General features: G+C 36.9%; 14 protein-coding genes across 14 annotated transcripts; 8 read left to right on the forward strand and 6 right to left on the reverse strand. All coding sequences in view use genetic code 12, as the record gives it.

The window, feature by feature from the left end:
* Positions 1 to 411: 411 nt before the first annotated feature.
* On the forward strand, positions 412 to 1,692 carry SSF1 (rRNA-binding ribosome biosynthesis protein; the record flags this gene model as incomplete). The annotated part of the gene is made up of 1 exon (XM_001523460.1): positions 412 to 1,692. The coding sequence occupies one exon, from the start codon at positions 412 to 414 to the stop codon at positions 1,690 to 1,692; it is 1,281 nt and encodes a 426-aa protein (XP_001523510.1).
* A 242-nt stretch (positions 1,693 to 1,934) lies between these two features.
* Positions 1,935 to 2,777, reverse strand: PVL30_002452 (uncharacterized protein; the record flags this gene model as incomplete). Its single annotated transcript, XM_001523461.1, has 1 exon — positions 1,935 to 2,777. One exon carries the CDS (start codon positions 2,775 to 2,777, stop codon positions 1,935 to 1,937), a length of 843 nt encoding a protein of 280 aa, XP_001523511.2.
* Positions 2,778 to 3,853: 1,076 nt separating this feature from the next.
* Positions 3,854 to 4,417, forward strand: SRB7 (RNA polymerase II mediator complex subunit; the record flags this gene model as incomplete). The annotated part of the gene is made up of 1 exon (XM_001523462.1): positions 3,854 to 4,417. The coding sequence occupies one exon, from the start codon at positions 3,854 to 3,856 to the stop codon at positions 4,415 to 4,417; it is 564 nt and encodes a 187-aa protein (XP_001523512.2).
* Positions 4,418 to 4,643: 226 nt separating this feature from the next.
* PVL30_002454 (uncharacterized protein) lies at positions 4,644 to 7,183 on the reverse strand (the record flags this gene model as incomplete). Its single annotated transcript, XM_001523463.2, has 2 exons — positions 4,644 to 6,908; positions 7,175 to 7,183. The coding sequence occupies 2 exons, from the start codon at positions 7,181 to 7,183 to the stop codon at positions 4,644 to 4,646; spliced, it is 2,274 nt and encodes a 757-aa protein (XP_001523513.2).
* A 633-nt stretch (positions 7,184 to 7,816) lies between these two features.
* Positions 7,817 to 9,445, reverse strand: SSU1 (Plasma membrane sulfite pump involved in sulfite metabolism; the record flags this gene model as incomplete). The annotated part of the gene is made up of 1 exon (XM_001523464.1): positions 7,817 to 9,445. The coding sequence occupies one exon, from the start codon at positions 9,443 to 9,445 to the stop codon at positions 7,817 to 7,819; it is 1,629 nt and encodes a 542-aa protein (XP_001523514.2).
* A 3,455-nt stretch (positions 9,446 to 12,900) lies between these two features.
* On the forward strand, positions 12,901 to 13,632 carry CDG1 (cysteine dioxygenase; the record flags this gene model as incomplete). The annotated part of the gene is made up of 1 exon (XM_001523465.1): positions 12,901 to 13,632. One exon carries the CDS (start codon positions 12,901 to 12,903, stop codon positions 13,630 to 13,632), a length of 732 nt encoding a protein of 243 aa, XP_001523515.2.
* A 380-nt stretch (positions 13,633 to 14,012) lies between these two features.
* On the reverse strand, positions 14,013 to 15,752 carry PVL30_002457 (uncharacterized protein; the record flags this gene model as incomplete). The annotated part of the gene is made up of 1 exon (XM_001523466.1): positions 14,013 to 15,752. One exon carries the CDS (start codon positions 15,750 to 15,752, stop codon positions 14,013 to 14,015), a length of 1,740 nt encoding a protein of 579 aa, XP_001523516.2.
* A 674-nt stretch (positions 15,753 to 16,426) lies between these two features.
* On the forward strand, positions 16,427 to 17,092 carry PVL30_002458 (uncharacterized protein; the record flags this gene model as incomplete). Its single annotated transcript, XM_001523467.1, has 1 exon — positions 16,427 to 17,092. The coding sequence occupies one exon, from the start codon at positions 16,427 to 16,429 to the stop codon at positions 17,090 to 17,092; it is 666 nt and encodes a 221-aa protein (XP_001523517.1).
* Positions 17,093 to 17,382: 290 nt separating this feature from the next.
* On the reverse strand, positions 17,383 to 18,306 carry SCO1 (Cu-binding protein; the record flags this gene model as incomplete). Its single annotated transcript, XM_001523468.1, has 1 exon — positions 17,383 to 18,306. The coding sequence occupies one exon, from the start codon at positions 18,304 to 18,306 to the stop codon at positions 17,383 to 17,385; it is 924 nt and encodes a 307-aa protein (XP_001523518.2).
* Positions 18,307 to 18,722: 416 nt separating this feature from the next.
* PVL30_002460 (uncharacterized protein) lies at positions 18,723 to 20,555 on the forward strand (the record flags this gene model as incomplete). The annotated part of the gene is made up of 1 exon (XM_001523469.1): positions 18,723 to 20,555. The coding sequence occupies one exon, from the start codon at positions 18,723 to 18,725 to the stop codon at positions 20,553 to 20,555; it is 1,833 nt and encodes a 610-aa protein (XP_001523519.2).
* Positions 20,556 to 20,937: 382 nt separating this feature from the next.
* Positions 20,938 to 21,441, reverse strand: UBC7 (Ubiquitin-conjugating enzyme E2 7; the record flags this gene model as incomplete). Its single annotated transcript, XM_001523470.1, has 1 exon — positions 20,938 to 21,441. One exon carries the CDS (start codon positions 21,439 to 21,441, stop codon positions 20,938 to 20,940), a length of 504 nt encoding a protein of 167 aa, XP_001523520.2.
* Positions 21,442 to 22,478: 1,037 nt separating this feature from the next.
* PHO88 (phosphate transporter (Pho88)) lies at positions 22,479 to 23,054 on the forward strand (the record flags this gene model as incomplete). The annotated part of the gene is made up of 1 exon (XM_001523471.1): positions 22,479 to 23,054. The coding sequence occupies one exon, from the start codon at positions 22,479 to 22,481 to the stop codon at positions 23,052 to 23,054; it is 576 nt and encodes a 191-aa protein (XP_001523521.1).
* A 527-nt stretch (positions 23,055 to 23,581) lies between these two features.
* On the forward strand, positions 23,582 to 24,052 carry PVL30_002463 (uncharacterized protein; the record flags this gene model as incomplete). The annotated part of the gene is made up of 1 exon (XM_001523472.1): positions 23,582 to 24,052. The coding sequence occupies one exon, from the start codon at positions 23,582 to 23,584 to the stop codon at positions 24,050 to 24,052; it is 471 nt and encodes a 156-aa protein (XP_001523522.2).
* Positions 24,053 to 24,490: 438 nt separating this feature from the next.
* On the forward strand, positions 24,491 to 26,332 carry PVL30_002464 (uncharacterized protein; the record flags this gene model as incomplete). Its single annotated transcript, XM_001523473.1, has 1 exon — positions 24,491 to 26,332. The coding sequence occupies one exon, from the start codon at positions 24,491 to 24,493 to the stop codon at positions 26,330 to 26,332; it is 1,842 nt and encodes a 613-aa protein (XP_001523523.2).
* Between the last annotated feature and the right edge of the window lie 378 nt (positions 26,333 to 26,710).

A 26,710-nucleotide genomic window follows, 5' to 3' on the forward strand; every position in this document is an offset into this window, starting at 1 on the left:
GTGTAGTTGTACTTGAGCAAAAAAAAAAAAGATAAATCCTGTGATAGCCTTTTATACGAGAGCAGCTAAAATATAGATTATGTTAACGTTGTGTTTTTGGTTTATTTTGGTGTAGTCCAATGTAATTCAATGTAAATCAAAGTTGAAGCTTTCAGTAGTTTGTTCCCTCTTTTGATTTACTAAATTTTTTGGTGATGAGGGTTCGTACGACGCCAAAATATCTTAATTTTGTGAGATGGATTAGTGGTTTTTCCTCATCGCGCAAAGTAGACAGTAACACATTCTCTCGCATTTACATTACCAATATTTAACAAAACTCAACTATTATCATCACCACAAGTAACACCACTAACATCACTAACACCACTAACACCACTAACACCACCAACACCACCACCCACATCAAACAGGATGGCTAAAAGAAGAACAAAAAGAAGAACTCATAAAAAAGTTTCGGAAGAGGATCTTTCCAAGATCCCCAAATCTATGGTGCTCCATCTCGGAGCAGCTTTGAAAAACCACTCATTATCGCAATTGGTTAATGATTTCCGTAATACCATGCAGCCATACACTGCAATCAACTTGCGTGAACGAAAATCCAATAAACTCAAAGATTTCATTGTCATGTGTGGACCCTTGGGTGTTTCTGATATCTTTATATTCAATCAATCTGCCACGGGAAATATCACGTTGCGAATGGGTAAATTACCTCGTGGTCCAACATTACAATTTCGTGTCAATACGTATTCTCTTTGCAAAGATGTACGAAGAATCCTTAAGCATCCCAAATCCGTTGGTAAGGATAGCTTGGAGTTTCACCAGCCTCCGTTGTTGGTGCTTAATGGTTTTACTGCAGTGAACGAAGCTGAGTCACACGAGAAATTGCTCATCACAATGTTTCAAAACATGTTTCCACCAATCCAGCCGCAAATCACTAAGGTGAATACAATCAAAAGAGTCTTGTTGATTACTAAGGATAAGAAAACTGGAGAAATTGAACTTAGGCATTATGCAATCAACACTAAATTAGTTGAGGAAAGCAGAAATGTTAAGAAATTAATTCAATCTCATCATAATTTGAAAAAGAAATTGCCCAAAATGACAAACGCTCAGGATGTATCGGATTTGATCTTGGACCCATATGCCGTTGGTGGATTGACATCGGACAGTGAGGTTGAAGATGATGCAGTTGTCGAGGTGCAACACGAAGAATTGGTCAAGAAAGATGCAAAAAAACCAGAAGAAACCGGAACTAACTCAGTCACCACCGAGAGAAAAAAGAGGGCAATCAAGTTGATTGAGCTTGGACCGCGTATCAACATGAGCTTGATGAAGATTGAAGAAGGATTGGTTGGTTCTTCCAAGACTCTTTACCATGCAGCAGTGACAAAAACACAACGTGATATGGATGAGTTGGATGCTAAGCATAGACAAAAGGAGAAGTTGAAAGCAGAAAGAAGAAGCAAACAACAGGCTGCCGTACAAGCGAAATTGGATGCCAAAAAGGCTAAAAAGGCAAAGAAAGCAAGATTTGCTGATGATGACGAGGTTAAAGGAGAAGCTAACGGAGAAGAAGAAGAAGAAGAAGAGGGAGAAGAAGAGGAAGAAGAAAATGCAGACGAGGATATGCCAGAGTTGAAAGCAGAGGACTATGAAAATGATAGTGATTTGTATAGTGACGTTGAAGTATAAAATCTCATTATATATTAAACTTCCATTGAAAAGAAAATTAGACTTAAAAAAGGTACGAACTAAAACTAGAAACTCTTTTTCATATTCATTTTTTTAATTTTTTTAATTTTTTTTCTTTCTTTCTTGTTTTTTGCTTTTTTTTTTTGCTTTTTACATTTTTTACTTTCCAAACAATTCTCAGTCAAGCAATTTCTTGGTCTAAAAAAACATGATGACCCAACAATGTCTCTGAGATTTCCATATTATTTATGTAGGAAATGTACTGGACACTCGCCATATCCTTTTTTGTTAAACCAGTCCTTGATGCACTTGTAATGGAAAACACATAGACATTCCAATCTCCCCACTTTATCACCGGGTTTCAATTCTTCAAGACATATCATGCATTCTTCATACTCTTCTTTCTCGGTAGTATTTGAGGTCATCATCTCAGGCAGCACACTATCCACCATCCGCGGAATGATTTCGTATTGCGGCTTTGGGATGGGTGCCAAGATATACACCAACATTTTCTTATTATTTGCCTGCTGCGCAGTGAGATCAAACTTGTTCAAACAATCATTTATATGGTCTTCTTTATACTTTTCAAACTCGTCTTGTGGAATCACATCGTGGTTATGTGGGCTTCGAAGTGTGATAAACTCTTTCAAAAGATTGATGCCGCACACGGGACATAGATTCGCATCGCTTATGTTATCTCTCCGCAACGACGACGTTGACGAAGACGAAGGTAGCTGACTCGTGATCTCTCTTGTTCGACTTTGTTTGAGCATTGTGTCAGCGCATTTGTCGCAAGTTCTGTTTTTGCTCATCATCGTTTGTGGTGAAGCCAGTGAGGAAAATGGTGAAGACGTGGAAAAGGAAGAAGCCGTTGGCGGAGGTGCCACCAATGGCGTATAGTATATGAATTGTGATGAGCAATCTGCACAAACAACCTTACCGCAACGTCGACAGTGGTGCCGCCTACACCATAGATTGAATGTTTTGTGACAAAGGCGACAAGTGGAAGTGTCATAATCATTTTCCCAAACTGGGGACTGCGGTATTGGTGGTGGAGGCGGGTTCTGTGGATGAGCCAGTGACATAATCCTATCTGTATGTAAATGTTTCCTTTGCCTTGGTTTCGATAGATTAGAAACTAAAAAAGGTCAAAAAGGTAACTAAGATCAAACACGATTCTTCAAGAATCGACTGAGTGTTTTAAAGATGTTTTTTGTTAAGTAGTATAATTTTGAATTTGAACAGCGTGTAAGTTGATGGCAAACTGTGGCTTTATACTATAACTGATAGGTAAAGTATTTTGGAGGTATATATATATATGCGTGTGTGTATATATTCGAAAACCTTCCAACCAGTCGAATAGATAAAGTGTAGATACTAGATCTTTGCTATAAAAATGGGCTCTGACTCCTATTTGGCAAGAATAACGACGTAACCAGTAATACCAGTATGTGGCGGCAGAGCAAAAAAAAAAAAAGGAGTAATGAGTAAGGGTCAAAATGATAAAAAAGTTAATGCGTTTAAGTCAATAATGATTTTTTGAAGCGGTTTTATGTATCTTGAGTATCAAAAGAAAAAACAAGAAACAAAAAAAAAAAAGAAAAAAAAAGAACAATAATAACAACAACTGATGTTTAGTAGTTTATATTCATCGAGACACCAATAGTACAAATATTGCTTGGTTTAAAAGTGTGATTGAAATATGTATACCCTATCTTTTTCTCTTCTGTCTTGGTTTATTATCCTTATCTTGAGCTGTATTTATCTGTCAATCAGTTGATAGTGGAAACTTGTCTCCAACTTTCCCTTGAAAACTGATCTTGTGTAACTTTCTCTTTACATAGAAAAATGACAAAGTCGTGAATTGGTTTGTCTCAACTCTAAAATAAACACGACATTATATACCGATTGGAAATTCAGAACATATCCAAAACACATCGTCACCTCTAAGTACCACCATAACATTAACCATCAAAACAAAGCAAGCATATCAACAAGCTAAGAAAAAAACAACAAGACTTGTTTTCCTGACACTAACAATCTTTTATTTTTTTTGTTTTTTTTTATTTTTTGTTTTTTTTTATTTTTTGTTTTCTTTTCTTGCTTTCATCTTATTTATTTATTTGTTCATTGATTTTTTTTTTCGGAGTCTATACAGAAGATGTCCGATAGGCTTACACAGTTACAAATATGTTTAGATCAACTTATTGACCAATTCACAGCTACGGTCAATTATATAAATGTACATGCGCCGCCTGCATTACTCGATGATGATCCAACATCTGTCTCCAATAGAGCAGCAAAGGCACTTCCTCCACAAGGACTACCAGGACAACCGGGACAAGCTGGTCAGCAGCTGCCCCAGGATCAACAACTGCCGCCTGCGCAGCAACAGGAAAATGGTAAGGAAAAGGAACAAGACGCAGCACAAGCAAAAAGTCAAGCTGCGACTCAAGTTTCACTGGAGGATAATGAAAACGAATTTAATACCGCAATCGAAGAGCTTTCCACAGATATCGTACTCAAGAGTCGCCAGATTTCGATACTAATAGATAGTCTACCCGGTATTGGAGTAAGCAGCGAGGATCAATTGAAACAAATTGGTGAATTATATAATGAATTGAAAGAGGTTGAGCAAAAAAGACTATTGAAGATTAAAGAGAAGGACGAGTTGATAAAAAATGTCGATGACCTAATTGTTGAACTAGCCAGCAACATGCGGTGAGATTTAAAAGCGAAAAATTTGAAAGGAAAATGGAAAAACAAACGGAATCGGAAAAAAAAAAGAGAGCTTGCTTATTTGTTTTCTTTCTTTTCTTTTCTTTTCTTCTCCGTTTTTGAATTTTGACTTTTATTGGTGGGTTTTATCCTTTTATCTATTGGTGTTTGTCTAATCTATAATGTATACTTACTTAAACAGTATCTAATTCTATTAAAGTATTTTGCTCCAGCTAGTTTATGAAAAACAGTAAAATTACACCACCCAAAATTCCAGCCATCAATAAAACACCCACATACTTATTCTGATATCTTATCCATTCTGCAAGATTCAAAATCAGAAATACTAGTGCTGGAATATAGTTATACGAGTGCAATGATACATCGATTTTGAAAAATGGGAAATAATGAATCATCCATCCAAGTTGGTATATCATGGCGGTAGTGTAGAAACTCTCAGTCTCTGGTGCATCCACGTAATTGTCTGCATACGGATTTACTATTCTGATAATATAAAACACAGATTTGATAATGGTATATATCATGACAATGGTGGTTATGCAATGTATCGTGGTATTACCCCAGATGTTGCTTATTTGACCTGACTCCTTGTGTCCGTGAGGATCATCTTCAATTTCTGCTTCTATGACCTTTCCATTTGCCTTTGGGGCAAGTGGCCAAAGTGCGGGGTTTGTTGTTATAGTAGGTTTCTTGTATGCTGCATTGTCATTGTATGCTTCATATACAGTAAACCCATTTTGAAATCTCAAGGCAGCTTTCAACACCTGCCCAATTTTCTCCACTACATTGAGCTGTCTACTAAAATCAACTTTCTTGATAACATCGCCCATTTGAGTAAGCATTGGATGCTCATTGTTCTCAATGTACCATAACGAGTTTGGAATCGTTGGTTCCTTGATACACACAACTTCATTTTGACCGTATCCCCAGTCAGGTAATTTGACATCATGTCCGAGCAATAAGCACTTTTGACCTTTAGAGATTAGTTGGAAAACAGTTTCTGTGGCTCGAACCTTGATCAAAGGTAAATTATTCACGGCATGTGATTTCCTGGCAATGATTCTGACTTTGAAGTCATATGCATCATCGCCCATTAAGCCACGTGTAGCATTTGTGCTTACTTCGTATGCGTAATCGTGAGCATCGGATATTGGTGGACGAAAATCATTGATTTGAAGATAATGGCCTGTTTTCTTGTGGTATAATCTTATAACATCACCGTCTTTCACTGGCCGCACACGTTTCATAAGTTTATCGTCATAGTATTTGTGCGGCGTTTCCACTACCCATTCGTTGTTTTCGTCATTTGCAAAATCGTAAAGTGTTACTTGTTGGAGTTGTGAGCCTGTAGGGTAAGTTTCTTCGTGCGAGTGCAAATATTGTTCAAGTTGATTATGTTTGAGCGTTATTGTGCTTCCATAAAGCACCTCAACAGGATCAGATCGATAGTTTTTGAGTGATGACCGAAAGTGCGGTGACACGAACCCACTTTGTGGACCATCCTTAGGGATCATCTCAAAATGGAGCCAAAAAGTCAAAGTGTAAAGACTAAGTGGTATCACCATTATTTGCACTATTCTCCAAAATACATGTATAAACCACTGTGTAGTGGTTATTGTCAAGTCGCCCAATATTTCCCACAATTCATGAGCCACAACCATCAGAGCCCATATTAAAGTCAACCATCCATTTAGTTTAGTCGATATAGTCCAACCCAATGCAACACCAGTCAAACATCCAGATTTCCACCATGCAGATGAATAAAATTGGGCACGTAAAAACGAACGTAAAGAATAAATCACCATACATTGACCTAAAAGTAGTACTGAGTCCAACATGGCAGATCTGCTGACTCCAACGATGGAATTCTCAAGCAATAAAACCAATGAGGTAAATAAACTGATTAATATGTTTGAGTTTTTTCTCATTATAAAGTAGATGAATACGACCGATGCAGCACCACACAAACTGGAAAATAATCGCAAATAGACAATCGACTCATCAAGGATGTCAATTCCAATTTGATTTTCTCCTTGCGCCAGTTGAAGATAACTTGTTAATTTTGCAATCATGTAGTAAATCAATCGACCTAAAGGTGGATGAATATCCAAAAAGAACTCACCTTCATCATACATTTTCAAGATATCCATGGTGATTAACTCCTTTTCATTGTACAGGTGTATACGTGTAAATGGTAGTCGCGTGTACACTGCGATGATTGCAAGAGTCACGAGTACAGCATAGTCTGTTTTAGTGAATGAAAGCGAGTTTTGAACAGGTGTTGATGATTTTTGTTGTTGCTGTTGCTGTTGTTGCTGCTGCTGCTGCTGTTGTTGCTGCTGTTGTTGTTGTTGTTGTTGTTGTTGTTGTTGTTGTCTTTGCTGTTTAATAACTTTGTAAGGTCGAAAGGGTCCTTGTTTATACCATGAATCATTGATACTTCTCTCAACTAGTTTCTGAGCTTGAGACTTTTCATCCTGCATTTTATATACCAAGAAAGAATGTTTATTTAGTTTTAAAAATCAAAGGCTAGTCAAAACCATCAATTTGAATATCTACTTGAAATAAAAAACTAACAAAGAAGAGGAAGAAAAATAAATAAAATAAAAAAAATGTAAATAAAATTGTTCGTGGATTCGCGTCTATCACATTTTGATTTGAACAAGACGCATTGGCGCATAGCCACGTTACTTTCCGTTAATGTACAACTGTTGTGAGCTAAGTATTTCAGTAGATAGCTCACTAGTAACATTGATTATATTTGGATAACAATTGACCTCATTCGTAAGAAGTACATTCGTATACAATTGTATACTGAGTAAAACAAGTTTTTCAAATGTAAGGTGTAAATCATCTGGCACAACCTTTTAAAATGAAGGTATTCGGAAGAGTGGTCATTCACTAATATTACATAGTAGATGGTGTTGGACGTATTGTGGTCAATAAAACTAGTATTTTATCGATAATTGTATATAATTTGAGAAAAAAGGTTTGAAATGCAACTTCTATCCTCTCAATATATTATATTCCCGGTTCTTACACTTGTCTCCTTCTGTATTAGACTACTACAAAGTCCCCTCCTCCTTTCCGGTTTAGTAGGATGGTCAAAAGAAAAATTTAATCAAATATACTTATCATCAAACATTACTCTATGTTCTATAACTTTTATTTACTTTCTTCCTTTATTCATCAGATCAGCAAACCCTTTTTTTTTTTTACTTTTTCTTTTTCTTTTTTCTTTTTTTTTTCTTTTGTTGTTTTTGGGGGTTTCTTTTGTATTATTTGTCATGCATTAATTTGTAGTACTACTCTCCCATCCGGGCGCCCTTAATCCTTCATCTTACATCATCAATGGTATATCAATGTAATGTCAAAACTTTTTTCCTTATACCATACATCCATCTTCTTTACAACATTCATTGTTTCTTCTCTTTTTACTCCAAAAATACTTTACTTCTTCTCTAATTTTTCCAACACTGTATACAACACATCCAATGAGACAAGCAGTAGTGACCAAGATACATGCCACAGCAAAGATAGCGCTCATGTAGGTGAATGCTCTGAGCGGGTGATTTCCAACGGCACCTTTACCAAGGTTCAAGTTACCCAATGACATAGTACCCATAGGGAAAGTCATTGCCCAAAAGCCCTTGTTGTGTTTAAGCAAACCCAATTTGTTTGTATGGTTAGGGTTTGGAGTTCTGGCAAATGGCCATATTTTGCTAAAGATGGAAACGAGGGCAACAAATGTCATAAAGTAGCCAAAGGAAAGTAGGAATGTTGCGAAAAAGCCGCCGATGCAGAGGAGAATCTTGCCAAAGAGTAATTCTTGTGGGATGTATTTGTCCAAGTGCATGCCAAACAAGTATATGGAGTAACTCGACTGGCCGAGGAAACCCACAGGTAAGAAACTGGTGAATATCAAGTTTGTTGGCGGGATCTTGTGCATGATCAATCTTCCGACATACAATGTCATAATCATAAATGCCAATGATATTGAGAGACACCAAAGCATAAAGCTAACCACCATGGTTATAATGGTTTCGTTTTGCTTGTACAAGTCCAATTCTATTTGGTGGCCCAGTGATGAAACCACAGTGATTGCGACAATGGGCAAGAGCAAAGTGGCATTTAGTTTTGCATCCAATTCCACCTTGTTTAACTTTGAGAAAAATGCAAAATAGACAATGATAAATGATGTGTACATTGCCGTAAACACCGCAATCCACCAGAGTGTCCAAACGAGATACATGTGGTGGCCCTTGGTGAGGATGCTAATGTAGTTGACGATGGTGATGTAGCCCATGCTAAATGCACCCATAAATGATGCGTGTTGTGGGTCTACGTGGTACAGTCTCCAGCGGCCAGGGAAATAGATGCATGCCATGGTGAACAAGGCAACGTTAAAGATGAATAGGAGGCAGCAAATGGCAAACATAATGTATGAGATATCAATGAGCCATTGAGCTGGGAATGGAAAGTGGTACAAGAGCGATGAAGATATACCGGTACCCATAACGGAGACAAAGTATGCAGGTGAAAAGTTCTTCACCACATCTCCCACAATAAACCGTTCATAAAACGAAACAGCAGGTGATTCGTTGCAAGTCTTTTCCGAATCATCTGAGGAATTGAATTTGCTGTTGTTGTTGTTGTTGTTGTTTTGGTGGTTCTGATTATTGCGCGCTGAGATGATAGAGTTTAGCGCTGAGTCATAGTCCATTCGATTAGATGCTTGAAATGAGTCCAGTTCTGGTTCCAAGTCTGGATCTACTTCTGGTTCAAATTGTTGGTTGGTTTGTTCTTGAAAAGTGCTTGAGCTGTTTTTGTCATGCAAGGAGTCCTGTGGACAAGTTTGTGAGCAAGTTTCTGGACAAGATTGTTCTTGGTGTTGAATAGTGGTGAATGATTTTTTCTTATCAGCACTTGAGTTGTCGAGTTCAGCTTCAGAGTAAACCACCGCGGCTGAATCGCCGTGGAGTTGGGGTTCTTGTTGCTCGATATCTTGCCTCATCTTTCTCTCTCTCTCTCTTTCTTTTTTTTTTATTCTTCTATCTGTGTGAGTTGAGTTGTATTGCCGAGCCGTTTGAGTGTGGAGAAACAGAGCAAATGACAATTGAAAAATAAAAAACTGTGGCGGAAAGTATCACGAGTGATGATGTGATTGCCTATTTATGTGGCTCCCTCCCTCTTTAATTTCATAAGTTGTGAACAGAAAATTTTTTTTTCTTTTTTTTTTCTTTTTTTCTTTTTTTTCTTTCTTTTTTTTCTTTCTTTTTTTTCTTTCTTTTTTTCTTTCTTTTTTTTTCCCTCACACAATCTAGTAAGAGTTTTTGTGTGTGTATCTGTGGGTGAGATGACACATCGAGTGAAAATACCTCAAGGTCGTGTACGTCGAGAGATATTAACAAAGAGAAAGGGAAACGGAAGGGGAAAGGGAGAGACATAGTGAGATTTAGTGAGTGATAAAAAAGTTATAGTGGAAACAATAGCGCAGTAATAGCAAGCCAAAGAGGCTTAAGTCACTATTTTCTCAACCTATTCTCAAAGTTATTATTGTTTCTCCCACCATCGATTATTAAAAATACATATATTATTCTTAGTGTATTTAGCAATGGCAATGACTAACTTTTAGACCAATAAATGAAGTGAATATCAACGGCTATTGCTCTAGATTCTTTTGTACTTGTGCTGTAGAGATGAAATTTTGCTATAAATGATACAGGAGCCGGTGAAAAGAATGAAATTTAAAGAGAGAGAATACCGTTACGTCGTTCCCGCGGAGATGATGTATATTTCCCCCTGCTTTCTTTCTTTTCTTTTTCCCTCCCTGAAATTGGGATATAGGTTCGTTGAATGTCATCAAAAGTCATTTAAAGTCATTAGGGTCATGGGTGAGGAGACGTGAGGGGAAGGGGGAAGGGGGAGTTGTTCCTGCTTGAGTCACAGATGTTATAATTGCTATTGACCAAGAAAAAAAAACATGAAAAGAGAAAAAAAAAAAAAAGAAATTTCAACTTTTGTTATTCTTACTACTTTTTTGTTACGTCGACCGAGGGTTTGTGGGACTTTTCTTGAACAGATGAAAATTATGCACGCAAAGATGGGAGAGAGTAGATGAATGAAAGATAGAGGGATGGTGGGAGCGGCTTTCCACGGAAGCAAAAATTAGAACAGAAATAAGAAAAGAAATAATTCATGTATACACACCCACATACACTTTCTCTGAGTATATGGCATTTATCTCTTCCCTGTTTAGAGTTAAAAAAGGAAGGAACAGACACATAAACAGACACGCACAAGAGAGAAAAAAAAGAAGGGAATTGTTACAGAGCCGCTCCGTCGCATGGCTCTGCAATTTCAGATGGAGATAAACCGCCGTCGCCAAAATAGAAATAAAAAAAAAAAAAAAAAAACAATCTGTAGCCCCAACTTGATGCAACCAATCATCAATCTTTCCTTCTATTAAAGCGATGGCCAAATGGCTTAGCGTGCCAACAGATAATTATAACACCAATTACAAAATAGGATCTGCGGGATTTATCTGTCTAAACACACACACACACTCATATATATATATATATATGTAGATATTTGTATTTACGTATTTACGATAACAGTCACCACCAGCTAGTACTACTACAATCTGGCGAGGAAGAAATAATATACTGCAATGAATAACCACTATAGATGTATCGTGACAATAATTTCTGACTTCTTTTTTCTTTTTTTTTTCTATTCATTTGTTTGGTACAAACAGAGAGAAAGAAGAAGAAGAAGTAGTAGTAGTAGAAGAAGTCAAACACGTCTGTGATGTCTCTTTTGTAAACATTGTAGACACTTGAACTTCAACTGGGAATCTTATAGAAGTTATAGTATCTGCACCTCTCTTTCATATTCTTCTCTCTTTTTATGGGTTTTCACCTATACAGTAAGACCAACTTCTTTTTCCTCAACACACCGTATCTGCCAGCTGTCATCTTGAGCCTCAAAGATATCTTGTGTCCACTGTACTTGCACTAGCACTAGCACATGCTTTTTTTCTCATCCATTTGACTTGAGACTCTTCTGTGCCATTCAACCTACTGCCAATCTCTTAGCCACTACATTTGCACAACCCTCCCTTTTCCCCCACACAAACAATATCAACAAACACTGATTTATAATAGACTTAATCTATTTTCTCACATCGTCTAACAACAATTATTTATCCAGTGCACCTAACCAAATCCAAATTTAATCTAACTTCCCCCGCCCTCCCTCACCACCACATTGCCAAAAAATTAGTTTTTATTCACATGGTTTTTTTTACTTTTATTTTTCATAATTCTAATAGTTAGAGTACTTATAGTTGGTCTATGACAACAACGTAATCTACATAAAACAGTACAACCACTTGTAATGTATATACAACGCCTCATTCAGTACTTGTAGTAAAAAGATTTAAAGTTGAAAGGAAGCAGAACTGAACCAAATCGAAAATAAATTACAAACACCACAAATCAGAAGACAGAAAACGTAAATGCAAAAAAAGGAAGAAACATCTGATGACCAATTTCGTTTCCAAAAATGTTTGTAATGCGTCTCATCGTCAACTTTGCCAAGTTTTTCTTTGTATCTGGTTCTTTTTTTTGTCATTATTATTATTATTACTTTGTTTTGGTTTATTGTTGTTGTAGGTTGTATCCAATTTTACTGTGAGAGCGGCTATTCTCTGACTTTGGCCAATAATAAGAGAGAAAGACGGACAATGCAAAATTACTCACTTAGGATATTGTTAGGCGGAGGTAGTGTACTTTGCTACAATAGCCGACACAGCCGACAAATGTATAATGTTTTTTTTTTTTTAAATGTTGTTTATGTTTTTTTTTTTCTCTTACAATTTTGTATGGAAAGGAGGAGGAAAACGAGCGGCCCCTATTATCCCGCTCCTTCCTTTACGCTGCACAAATCTCTCCCCCTCCCTTCCCAAAACAGCAAAAAAAAAAAAAAAGAAAATTTTTTTATCTTCTATTTTTTTTATTTTATTTTTTTCTTGTGCTTTATGTATGTTAACATCTCCTATGAGCAAATAAAGACATCTTATCATTTGGTTTCCACACACACAGATACGAACCATTATTCATAACTTAAAACCAAAAAAAAAACAATAATAACAACCTGTACTTGTCACGACGTCCTTGCTCTCCCCTCCACCTGTTACTTCTACAAGAATAATATATAAGGAGCAAGAATTTTCCTCAAGTATTTACAAATCTACAAAAGACTTTTATTTTTTCTTTTTTCGTCTTTGCTAATCTACATCTTTTCATCAATCACCAAAGCACCCTTTTTGCAATCCACAAACTAACTACTCTTTCACACACACATACATATACCTACTTACCCTTATCGTTTATTTTTTTTTTGTCTTTTTGAACACTTATCCTCCAACTAAACAAGAACTATACAGAAAATAAGAACTTAATAATGCTTTTAAACTCCCACCATTTCAACAACTCATTGACTCCACAGTTACCCAACAATAATACCACAGTTACACAAGTCAACCCAGTCACTCCCCTAACGCATGTTGCTCCATCTACACACCCATCAACGCCCGTACCTATCTTCAATGCGAAATTCACTCAACTTATAGACTCTCTCAGAGAACAACTTAAAGGACAAGGACTTACATCGGCAGATATAGACATCAACAAGATTAGGAGAATCATGGAGCTGTACCAATCAGACCCTCAGGATTGGGCACATTTGGCATTACATGACCCCAGCAGAAACTATTCTCGTAATGGTATTGTTGACATCAACGGCAATGCCAACTTGCTCATCCTCGTTTGGTCGCCACACAAATCAAGCGCCATCCATGACCATGCCGATGCTCATTGCTGTATGAAGATCCTTCAAGGCGAGCTCACGGAGTCTCTATATAAATTGTCACCCGAAGGCAAGCCACAATTGAATAAGGAGACGAAAATGGTGAAACAAGAAGTTGGCTACATTAGTGATGATATTGGCTTGCACAGAATCACAAACACGCTGGACGAAGTAAGTGTCAGCTTACATCTATATACCCCACCATATGCTAGTATGTATGGCTGCTCCATGTACGAAATGAATGGAGCAAAGCATCATGTTGACATGTCCAAATACTATAGCTGGCAAGGACAACTAGTCAATGATAAGAATTCACTGAGCTGTTGAAGCAAAGTAGAGTTGAATAAAACCTCGATACTATTTTTCTATCAACAAATTTAAATTAAAACAAGTTTAAATTGAATTAAATTAAATGCCGAAAGAAACAAACAAACAAACTAATAAATGCTAATTAAAAAAAATATATATATATAATAATGATAATTTGCTAATAAACCAAAGAGATTAGATATGTAATCCTTTTTGTATTGTTTATCAATTAAATTTCCACCTCTTCTGTCACCCTCGCTCTCTTTGTTTTTTCAAGACATGCAAAAAAACAAATACAAAAACAAAAACAAGAACAAAAACAAGAACAAAACTGTCTATCTATTTCATCCACTCTTTCAGCTTGCCTACTACTTTCTCTTACTTTATTCACCACTTGGCTATCTCTTAAACCTCTTGAGTTCAAGGTACCTCACACATGGGTAAGTAATACCAGTAAATCCAAAAGCCAAAAACATTCCTAAATCTCCACCATACTCGCCAATTTTGGCAGCCAATGGACCACGATAATATACTTGATTCATCCCGACAACAGCACCCGCAACACCACAACAAAAAGCAATACAGGCAGCAATACCCATTGTCCTACCATTTGGTCGATTCCAATTTTTCCAATTGTAAAGATTTTTGAGCTCCTGGTCGCTATCACGAGAAGCATCTATACCATATCCATTTCCATAATCTTTTGCCACATTTTGTCCTAGATTCTGTCCCAGATTCTGTCCAAAATCACCATCCACTCCTACTCCAAATTCAGAGTCAGAACTAGAGCCAACCTCAAACTCCCGTTCATGAAACTTTCGAACAGTGACCGTTGATCTAAAGAATAAATTTTCCTCAAGCAACAAAGCAATATACATCGAAATCCAATAACCCAACATCGGCAAGAAATTACTCAAGATTGTCGAGAAATGCTCCTTACCAACAAGGGATAACACGATATAAATGACAGAAACAAGTGTTGCCCAAACCCACCTGGGGACAAACACTAGAAACTTGTTAATCAATTGAAACTCAAATGCCACAGAATACGTATTCATAATATTGTTTGTAATCAACGATAAAAACAATAGTGAAGTAAGCGCCTTGGACTGGTCAAATGCCTCAAAAATCAATTCACCAACACCGTTTCGATTGTAAGCTTCCAGCCAAGGTCCATAGGAATATGCTATCGTCCCACAAATGGTTGCTGGAATAGCAACAAGTGTAGTTGGAATAGCTATTCCAAGAAACGTAATGAAAAACACCCTTGTCGAAGAAGTGCTTTCAGGGAAAAGAATATAATAATCTGATGCACAACTTCCCCAGGTGGCAGTCACCGAATATCCAATTGCGAAAAAAGATAACCAATTACCTTGCCATGTCAACTTATCAATTCCCAAATCATCAATCATACTGTTGGCTTGACCAACATACCCAATCTTTTTGCATACATCAACGTAGAAAAATATCGTGCTCACAAATATGGGAATTGATAATAACGTTTGAAACCTCAAAACAAACTTGATACCAAACACTGCAACAACCAAACTTATTATCGCAACAACAACAATACCAACACTCAAGCTTATAGAGTGGTTCATGGCCAGTAAGATTTGACCGCCCAACACACAGTTCACTACTGACCATCCAATACCACCAACAATGGCAATCACGGCAACAACGATAACACCCCATTCGCCAAAAATAAACCGTGCAGTAACCATTTGTCTACAACCAGACTTGGGACCCATTGTGGAGCAATATGCAGCAGCCAAGCATCCAATATTCATTGAAATCAAACCACAAACTAAGGAATCCTTCAAGTTCAAACTAAACAATAGCGTCGGCAAGAAAAACGACGACATTGAAGTTAAGCCACCACATGCAGCCCACCAAAGCCCAACCACTTCAAGAAGTTGTATTGTTGTAGACTTTGATTTAGCAAATTCCTCCCTTTCCTCAGGCGAGACCCTTTCAATACCTCTGGTTTCAATCCCAAGAGAATCAAGTTGATATATCCATTTGATATACTTTGAAAACTTGTGATAGCTTAGTGACTCCAGTTGTTCAGTAGAGGCGACTGATTCAAAGTCTGTTTGATCTTTCCTGATACTCTGATTGTCCTGCTGTGCCTTCATTATTTCTTTGTTTCCTTCTTTGTTTCCTTGTTTATCAGGTCTTTGTTTGATGGTTAATAAATAAACCAAACATGTTTTCAATTGGAAAAGTTCATGGCTATTTAAAGTACAAAATTTTTTTTTTTCTTTAAAAAAGAAGGAGTTGAGGAGGGATTATGGATATTGTTATTAAACTATTGAAATTGAAAAAAAGGTTTTCTTTATGCATAAAACTTCTAAGCGCATAACTGCGCGGCTAGTTTAATACATAAAAGTATATGTATATACTTTTATATTTATGTAAGCAACATATTTGCATAAATTTTTTTGTTTTGTTTTTTTTTTCCATTCACTTTTAGGGATCAACTACCTCAAAAATGTTAGTAAAAGAAAAAAGAAAGCTTTTGACAAGAATAGATTGGAGAGGGAATGTTTACAGCATAAACACCTTTCAAAGCTTGGAACTTTAAAGTCCATTCACAGGGTGACAATCCGTATTTAGTAAATTTTTTTTTCAATTTTTATTTTTTTCTTTACTTTTTTTGAATTCGAATTAAATTCTTCACCTATTCTCCTTGTTGATTGTTATTCACTTTCTCCCCCTTTTTATTGCCAGTTTCCTTTTGATCTTTTCCCAAGTGTCAATCCTCTTGCAGCATTAACATTGGTTTACAATTCTCAGCTTCGATTCCAAAATGTCGTTTTTCATTACCAAACATAGTGACTTGTACAACAAATCAGTAACTCACCCATTGACTACTGAGCTCTGCAAGGGTACACTTCCAAACCATGTCTTATTTACATATTTAAACCAGGACTTGAAATTCTTCAATTTGGGATTGAGTGTTATGGGCAAGGCCCTAGCCATGTGTCCCAACCCGGAATCCCGAGTACGCTTGGCTAGACAAATTGGGTTCTTTGCAAATGATGAAAATTTGTATTTTACAAAGACATTGGAGGAGCTAGAGCACGAGGACTTGTCGCAAGTTGCCAAGTTGAAAAGCAATGGATTGGTTTTGCCTGAAGTGCAAGAGTATTTGGATTTCATGAAACGTGCAATCTACAATTACGATTATGTTCAGATTGCCACCTTCTTGTACGTGATGGAAAAGATTTACTTGGATTGGGCAACCTCGGAACTAGCAAAGGAAAAGTCCAAATCAAACTTGCCATACAAATACCAAGAATGGATCAATTTGCATACCGGAAAGGCTTTTACTGAGTGGGTCGAGTTTTTGGAAAAAGAGGTTGTAGATAATACCAAATCAACTGACGACAAAAAAAAGAGTGAAGATACATTTGTTGAAACTGTGAAATTGGAGATTGGCTTTTTCGAATCCTGTTACTCCTATAGAGATTAGTCTATAGTTTGTCAAAACAACTACAAAGTATTCATGTGTAGTGAATAGAAAAAAGAGATTATATTAGTAATAAACTAAATACAGATTAATAGTCATATGCTCTTATAGATCATACTTGTATATTCACGGCGCAATGGAGAAAAAAGTTTAATCAAACTATAAACACATAACTATATTACAAGACGACGCATTCCATATTTACATTCAAATTCAGTAATCAAATTGAGATTTGATTCTTTCGAATTTTGGTTTTATATATTTTTTTTTTTGTTTTTTTTTGGAAAGCTAAACTATTTATAGAGAAATGAGAAAAAGCCATTTTGTTGTGCTTCTCTCTTGGCTTTTGGAACATATGCTCGTGCACACTGGGTGATCTTCTCTGCACTATCAGCGGCGTTGGCTTCACGTCCAATAACATCAACAAAATTACCTTCGGGATCAAGCACGTAAAAGAATATACTGTGGTCCACGAGGTAATCCTGTCCCGGAGCATGTTCGGGCGTCAGGAAGTATACCCGGTATTTCTTACATGTATTTTTCACTTGTTCATAAGTTCCCGTGAGTCCAATGATTCCTTCATGGAAATCTTTCAAGTATGCAGCTAACATTTCCTTGCTGTCTCTTGCCGGGTCACATGTAATGAAAACAGGTTGCATTTCAACATTATTTTTTTGCAAGATATCCAACATTTCGCCTAGTTTATCCAACTCCTCGGGACAAACATCTGGACAATGCGTGAATCCAAAGTAAAGTATAGAGAATCTTTTTTCATTTGGATCAATCAAATTCTCTTGCGTGAATTTTTCGCCATTAGTATCCTCCAAAGTAAACGCACCTCCAATCAAAGGCTTACCAATCTTACGATTCTGCTCCATCTCACGAGCCTGGTGTAATCTTGCTTTTTCATTTTGGAAAAAATAAGTTCCCACACCACCAACAAGCATGAGCAATACCACTGCTTTCCATGTGGCAAATTCAAGGCCGCCACCAACACTATAGTTTTTTTGAGACTCTTTAGATCCACCAATCGCAACTCTGCTCAATGGTCTTCTTTTCTTGGTAGATGCATCACTTTCCGCTTCGGCATTTGTCTTGGCTTTTGACTGTTCTTCTTGAAACCTGTTGAAGGATTGGATGAATGTACGACGAGGTGTTACTAGTAGTAACCTTCTAGCTGTACTAGCTTGAAATTTGAAAACATTTCTACTCATCATTTTTGAATTGTATTGTTATGTGTATTTTTTTTTTGGGGGGGGGGGGGGAAACCTAAAGGATTATAGGTGTTTGCGTACAATTGCCCTTTCCCTATTTTCCATTCTCTTCTTTTTTAAAAAAAATTCAGAATTCATCTACATCACCCCAGAAGTGACATGGGTCATACGCAAACGACACGACCTTTTCCGGATTTGTATATATATATATATATATTATTTTTTTCTTTTTTTTTTTTTGCGGCAATCATCAAGAGTACCTTTTAGAGCATCACTCTCTGCGAAATACACTCTCGATTACTTTACGTAGATACACGAGCGTAGGTTTGAGTTTGTCTAGTTTTCTGTTTTAGGTCTCTTGAAATTATTGATTTTCATAAATTTCATATATTTTATTTGTTTGCAGTTATTTAATCTAGATGTCCAAGATCGATAACTTACTCACTTGGGCCAAGAGCAATGGTGCCAAAATCTCACCCAATATCGAATTCAAAGAATTATCGCCAGGTAATTACGGAGCAATATCTACTCTGCACGAAAATGCAATCATTGAGGTCCCTTCTGCATTGATCTTTACATGTAAGGAGGCGGAGAAGTTATTTGGAACTCAAGCGACTAATAATTCGATTTCTATCAATAGTCCACCAGTGTTGTTAAAGCTCTACCTAGCCTATGCTCGAGTCCATGAAACTTTTTTTGATCCATACATTCAATCACTTCCAGACTTAGAGACCATTGATCCTCCCACTGTTTGGGATAGTCAAGATAAACAGTTGATTAAAGGAACAAATTTGGGTTCTTCTTTACGAGACATTCTTGGCACCATAGTTGATGAATGGTGGGAGGCAATCAATGTGCTTCCTGAAACCGTACAGAAACCAGAAGAGCATTACATCAACATGAAGTTTTACTATGAATTTAAATTCCACACGGATGATGAATTATATGAGGTTGTACAGAATACAAAAAAGGAAAACTGGACGGCGTTTGGCAACTACCTTTGGGCCAATCTGATCTTTAAAAGTCGTGCTTTTCCAGCATCTCTTTTGGTAAATACAAAAGGATTGAAAACAGGAAAGGAGGAACCAGAATTGGAAGTAGAATTAGAAGTAGAATCAGAATCAGAATCAAGATTAGAAACGAAATTGGATCCAGATTTGGAGTCACTATCACTAGATAACTTAGTACCGGATCCTTCTGCGCTTCCCATTTTGTTACCCATTGTGGATTTGCTCAATCATCAACCAAATGCAAAAGTTAAATGGACAGGCTTTGATGTAAAAGAGAGCGCAAAAAATGGCGCAGAAGGAGAAGACAATATTGGTTTCAAGTTTGAGACAGAAGAACCCGTTAGTAAAGGGAGCCAAGTATTCAACAATTATGGACTCAAGGGGAACGAGGAGCTTCTCTCGGCGTATGGGTTCACAATTGAAAACAACGAGCTGGATGTTGTAGCGTTGAAAATTCAGATTCCCGATGTTGTAATAGATATGGTTGAAAAAAGCGGGATTAAGTTGCCAAAGATTGAGGACTACACAAATTCCATCTCGGCGCAAAAGGATATGGCTAAAGATGGTGTTTTGTTTTTCATTAGCGCGAGCCACATACCAAACTCATTAATCCAGCTATTCCAAATTTTGATTCGTAATCCCTTGGAAGGTGGAAGTATTACCTCGAGAATGAAATTGGCCGGACTCAATGCTTTACGCGATGCTCTCGCGAGGAAAAAAGAGTTGATCAAATTGGATGTGCCTGAAGATACTACAAGGAGAAAATACATCAAGAACTATGTAGTGGGACAAAATCATGTTTTGAGTTCTGCAATAAAGGAGATCAAGAGAAGAGAGAAGGATTTGTTATTGGAGTTTAAATCGCTGTTGATTACACTGAAAAAGATATTCAAGGAAGATGAGAAATTCCAAAAATCATTGCTGTACCTAGGTCTTGATAATGATAGAATAATGCTATTATGGATTATGCGAGTTAACAATACGCAGTCGCCCGAGTGGATAGCTAGTCTCTTCACCAAATTAAGACAAAAATCAGATATTACTGCACAGGATGTACTCAATTTCACACCAATTCATGACGAAATCATGCCTCGATTGGTGCTATTGGCGCCTGAAATATACGGCGAGGGTGACTGGTCGGTTGGTGATTTTGCTACTGCTGCAAAATTACTTGACATGATTTCTTTTTCAAGAGGCAAAGAAAAAGAGTGTATAGTTGTTAAGCAAGACTATAACTTATAGATAATGCACAATTTTTGCTTCATTATTACTTAGCTAAAAAGAAAAAAAGAAAAAGAAAAAGAAAAAGAGAAAAATCATATTAATAATAATAATTATAACAATCGCTCACAAAAGTCATCAAAGTCGAATCGTAAACTTATTTTTTTTAAAAAAAAAATTTGACTACTCCTGGTTGGCTTTAAATACTTGATTGGCTCCTGTTTCCTCGATTTCTTCAAACCAAGTATTGAACCAAAATCTGCAATCAAATCTCCATGTACAATCATTGTGATTTAGTAGCAGTTTCTGAAAATGTTTTACAAAACATGAGAAACTAAATACCTTGACGTAATTTATCCTTCAGAGAAGATAAAATATAAGTAAATGTTTCTTTCCCATATGCTCATAGTCCTAATGATTTCCTCACATGACTTCCTACTTGCTCATCAAACAGCTCGCGATTATCTCTCCACAATTTGCATGCATCGATATTGGCACCACTTTCTGGGTTTGGCTCTGCCAACATGGAAATAACACTAAGCAAAATCTTTTCTATACTCTGTACTGGCGACCAACGCTCTTCTGGTCTCTCATATTGATTAGGATCTTCACCTGGTGGGTGCAAGATCGATATGCAAACAGTACCGTCAGCGTAGATATTTGGGTGAAGTAAAGGCGGATCAAATTTCAATGTGGGTGGTCCCAAAGGATAGTCCTTGGGAAACGTTAGTATTGCTGGAAAAACTCCGTTTTCATAAGGCGTGTCGACCGGTCCTTCAAGAAAACATTCCCATTTGAATAAATTGTCTTCCAGTACTGGTCCGGCTATGATTCCTGGTGGTGGATCTCGCGTGAGAAGTTGGTACTCTTTTAGTAAACGTTTCTGTGCTGTTGAGCGTGGTGGCATTAGTAATCTTATAATAAGTTTGGTTGTGTAGATAATCTAGATGGAAGTAACCGTGATATTTTCGCAGTTTTAAATGCAGTTGGTACTGCAACGGTGGCGGGGGGAATACTCGCTAAATATAAAACTGTTGTTGTTGTTGTTGTACTTGTTGTTGTACTTGTTGTTCCGATTAAGCCTCAGTATGCAATTGCGCTACCTGATATTTTAGCACCAACTTTTTATATATCAAGATCTCTAATAAGTCCAACATTCATGCACAACTAGTTAGAGCTAAACCAAACCAATATAGTTGATTGTTTTAAAGGAAATAGTGTTTTTTTTTCAAAGAGTAGCACTTTCATCAAAAATTTTACAAAAAATAAAAACTCACTTATCACCATAATCAAGAACATTTGATGCAAAATTTGTGTTTAATCAAGGCAAAGTGTGAAAAAAAATTTCCTTGTTTTTTTTGCTGCTTTTCTTTCACTGTTTTTTTTTTTTTTCATTTGATCTTGATTGTAAGCAAAAAACATTTGAAAAAAGTCAAGTTGCCCTGTAAAACCAACAAACTTTGTCAAAGAAAGTTTTACATTTCTCTCTTGAATCGTCTAAAAGTAATAAAACAGATATTAAGCAATACATCTATAATCAGGTTTCTTTTTCTATTTTGCTTTATTTTTTTTTCCAGAGGATATCTTATTACTTTTAGCAGTCATTTAAAAGAATGCTGGAGATAAGGTGTACACAACAAGTTCAGAATGCCATCCCAACAGCGGAACGAGACAATCGTGGACAACTCGCGATAACCAAAACACAAAAAGAAGAAAAAAAAAAAATAAAAAAAAAGAAAAAAATAAAATAAAAAAGAAAAAAAAAATTTCAACGTAGTTTTCAGTTTCTCCGCCACCACCACTGCATCCATCGTCACCACCACTAACACTACTGTCACCACCGCCACCACCACCACCACAAACAAAAAGAACATCTCTTTTTTCTTCGTATACTACACAAACACATCAAAACCAACACACACACATTCCCCCCTTAATTCCACGATGAATCCAGCTGTTACAAACATCGCAATCATGCTTATTGGTATGCAAGTCGCCAAGAAGTTGGACTTTGAAGATCCAAACGTCTTGTTCTACACCAGAGCATTTTACATTGCTTGTCAAGTGTCTACATTTTTAATCTACTTGTTCATTAGACTTCAAGTTGACAAGAAGAACGACCTCACCACTATAAAATACGTTGAACCTGCTAACCCTATGGCCGGTACCGAGGCAAGAGCTGTTGTCACCACCGTCAAGGAATACGACATGCAACAAATCAACTCTCTCATCAAGGGTATTTTCACTGGTTTGGCAATGATGGGATTCATGCATCTTTACATGGGATACACCAACCCATTGGTTATGCAAAGTGTCTCTAGTTTGAAGAGCGCTTTGGAATCCAACATGGCCAAGATCCACTTGTACGGCACCCCAGCCACCGGTGACTTGAAGAGACCATTCAAGTCTGCACCAGGCTTAATGGAGATGTTGACTGGTGCTGCTGGCGGAGTCCAAACCGATAAGGCATCTGTTGAAAGTGCCGAAGTCAGCGGTGCTGGTGGTATTAAACAAGATTAGATTTCCAATAGATAATAATGATATTTAAGGAAGGTACCAATATTGAAAACGGTAACCAAAACGGAAACCAAAACGGAAACCAAAACGGAAACTAAAACGGAAACAAATTATACAGCATCTAGAAATAGAATATTTTAATAACCCCTCCTTTTTTTCTTCAATTTTTTTCTTCAATTTTTTTTTCTTTTCTTCCCCATTTCAACTTCACATAAAATGAATACATATCTGTAGATAAATATATCCATCTGTTTCTATACTTGACCTATTTCATTTAAAGAATGTTCTTCGACTTTGTTAAATTACACCCCGCCCCTTCTCCCCGCCTACCCGTTGCTGGAAAAAGTCGGTAGCGCTAAGGGAAAGAAGGATGGATCTTCGATTGCGTTCTATACTCATTGCAGTTCTCCATATCGCATCCATTTTCAATCCTTATTTTCCTGTCTTGTATTTTTTTTTTTTGTTTTTCTCTTTCCCCTTTATTCTTGACCATAACCTTAGAGTTCACACCGCCCTCCCCCTCTTGTACAATGGCAGACCCAACTCAACTTAATGCTGAAAATGCAGACAACTTGGAAGAAATCGAAATGCAATTTGCCGTAAAGGCAGTGCAACAAGCCGAAGTGTACTGGTCACTACTTGAAAAAGTGCCAGGATCACAACTTCGTCTCACCAAGCATGATGATCAAATCTTTGAACAGCTTCTTGAAGATTTCCCAGAATTTAAGGAAAAATCAGCTGTTGCCGTCATTAGTGAGGACGAGATGAAGAGTCCTCTGGGTAAGACCAAATGGAGAGAATTTTGTGAAAAATTTAAAGATATCGAGGATTACAACTTCGGAACATTATTGAGATTGAAAGCTGACCTGGAGTATGACCAGGACACAACAATGTTTGCTGTTAGAATCCAATTTTACGGGATTGAAATTGCTAGAAACAGATACGGTTTGAATGACTGGATTCATGAAGCTGCTGCAAAGAAAAAAGAGGCAAGCAGTTGATTGCGCTCAAACTTTGTTGGTACATATAAACACACACACACATAAATATATATATATATATATACGTTTAGCTCTAGTGGAAATAAGAGAAACTTATTCTTGTCTTCCAAAGTTCCACTCATATCTGAAATGTAAGCGATTTTTTCAAATTTCTCCAATTTTCTTTTATTTGTTTCTAATTTTGTATGGTTCCGTGCTATATATTTTTGTCTGCGAGGGAAATGTATTACCAAGTGATTCTCCCACCATCTATAGCTCACGCGCTAATAAAAAGTGCAAAAGAGAGAGAGAGTGAGAGAGAGCAAGAAAAAAAAGAAAAACAGTCTATAGCTCATGGATCAAAGTCAAATATACGATCTCGTGTAAATTATATACAAGACTTCCATTTGAACAACAAAAGTAACAACAGCACAGACACTACACAATCAATACCTTGATATGCCACCACGAACGAGTCAATCTGCTAATGCAGAGACACATTGGAAGAATATCTCATCGGGCAATGGAGCGTATGATAACCATGAACTGCCGCAGTATACTCTACCAGGAGTTATCAACTACCTTACTTCTGAGTTTACAAACCTTGAACGATTCAAGATCATGACCAATTTGGAGAAATCCGAGATGAAATACAAGATTGTTCATTTACAAGGAGAGATTAAGTCTTTGAAATTTATCAATGAGAAACAAAAGACGCGAATTGAAAGTTTAGAGATGGAAAATCAGTTACTCCGAGCACGCATCAATGGCGAGGTTACGAAATCGGCCAAAGTCACGGGATCAACAATCGATACACACTTAGATACAGAATTTGACGGCTTATCTGAGGTAGATATCCAGCAAATCAAAGAGTCCAAACAGCGATTAAAGGACTCAACGAGGGAAATCATATCATTGCTCAAAACTCCTACATCGAACCTCGAATTGCTCAACTTGCCCAAAGACGATAGAAATGATTTTGATGTCTTGGTTAAAGGGAAAGATAACTCACAAAAAGTATCAGAAAATGAATTGGAGCAGGATTCCGAATCAGAGTTGAAACTGAACAAAAATGCAAGATCGAATAAGAATGTCATTTTGCAATTCTTTAATGACGATGGGGATATAAGCGAGATTGGTAAAGATATAGATGATGATATCGATGATGAAATTAATGGTTTGAGAAATGAAGAAGAGAGGAAATATGTGCATAGTGACGACGATATAGATGATGTATTGGAGCGAGCGTTGACGAATGAGAGTGATGCTACGACAATGATTCTAGATGATGAACCTGATGAGACGAATGAACCGGGAGAAAGAGTTTTAAGCGATACAATGGAAGTGCCTATGGAGCCAAAACAAAAGGAAGAGCAGGATAAACAGGAGGAGGAGGAGAACAAGAAAAAAGAAGAGAAGAAGGAGAAAGAAGAGAAGGAAGAGATAACGAAGAAGAAGGAAGAGGAGAATGATAAAGATGAAAAAGATGAGGAAAAGGAGATGATTGAGTACGAAAACAATCAAATCTTTGAATGTGACGGAACAATAATCAATTTGAGTCTGCATGACCATGCCTCTGTTACAGGACGTAACCAAATACGGTTGTCATTAAAGACAACCGATAAAGTTACAACTCGATCTTTTGAGACAAAGCTGGACCCATCTAAAACAGTAAATATCTTTGCTTTGTCAGAATTTGCATTTATAATTATTTTCAAAGACACGGATCCTACATTTGTAACTTTTAACGAGGAGGGAGCTACAGAAACCTCACTTGCATCGTTTAAAAACAACCTATCTGAGATTACTCATAGCGCTATCGTCAAGATTAAACTTGCAAACAATGAGGAAAAAGATGACAAGAATAGAAATATTGCTTTATATGGGCTTGCTCTTCATGGAAAGTCCACAAGCTCTAAGTCCACGTTGACAAAGATTTACCAACTCGCGTACAACACCAACATGAATCAGATTTCGTCAATCAAGGATCTTGGAAGTTTTAACAAGAAGTCAATCACCAAGAACTTTAGACACGCAGATAAATTCTCATTTATCGGCTGGTTTGTCAACCCTTCTAAACAGGCTCAACTGCCTGCATCGAAACATAATGCAAGTGAAAGTGAAAGTGAAAGTACAATTGCAATTGCAAATGCAAACCCTGCAAAAAGGAACAGTAAAGGTGGAAAGGGTTCTGAGGAGAGTAATATTTTGAATGCTTATGAACTTCTATACAAGGTAGGTGATCAAACGGTACTGTTAGACATTTTGCTGCGGCAAGTAACTCCATTTAAGACCGAGTAGATTTTAGGTTTTGGGTTTTGGGTTTTCGGTTTTAGGTTTTAGGTTTTGGATTCTATGTTCTATGTTCTAGTTTCTACCTCCTTTTTTTTTTCTAGCTTTTACATTTTAAAATTTTTCATTTTATGAAGTAAGTTCTAAATCATATAAACATAGTATTAACCATGTAAATCAGGTGCGGCACTTTCTACTAAATCCAGATGGTAATTGAAGAAAATATGTTTGATCAATTAGTTATTCATCCCTTTATCTAGCCCACGGGTATCCATTCTCACAAAAACGTAAAGCCGATAGAATGCACCCCAATCAGGCAAGTTGCGGCTGCAATTAGCTTCATATCTATTTTTTTTGTGTAAGAAAACTTTTCTTTTCTTTTCTTTT

Source organism: Lodderomyces elongisporus, chromosome 3 (genome assembly GCF_030384665.1).
Source record: "Lodderomyces elongisporus chromosome 3, complete sequence".
Taxonomy (NCBI): domain Eukaryota; kingdom Fungi; phylum Ascomycota; class Pichiomycetes; order Serinales; family Debaryomycetaceae; genus Lodderomyces; species Lodderomyces elongisporus.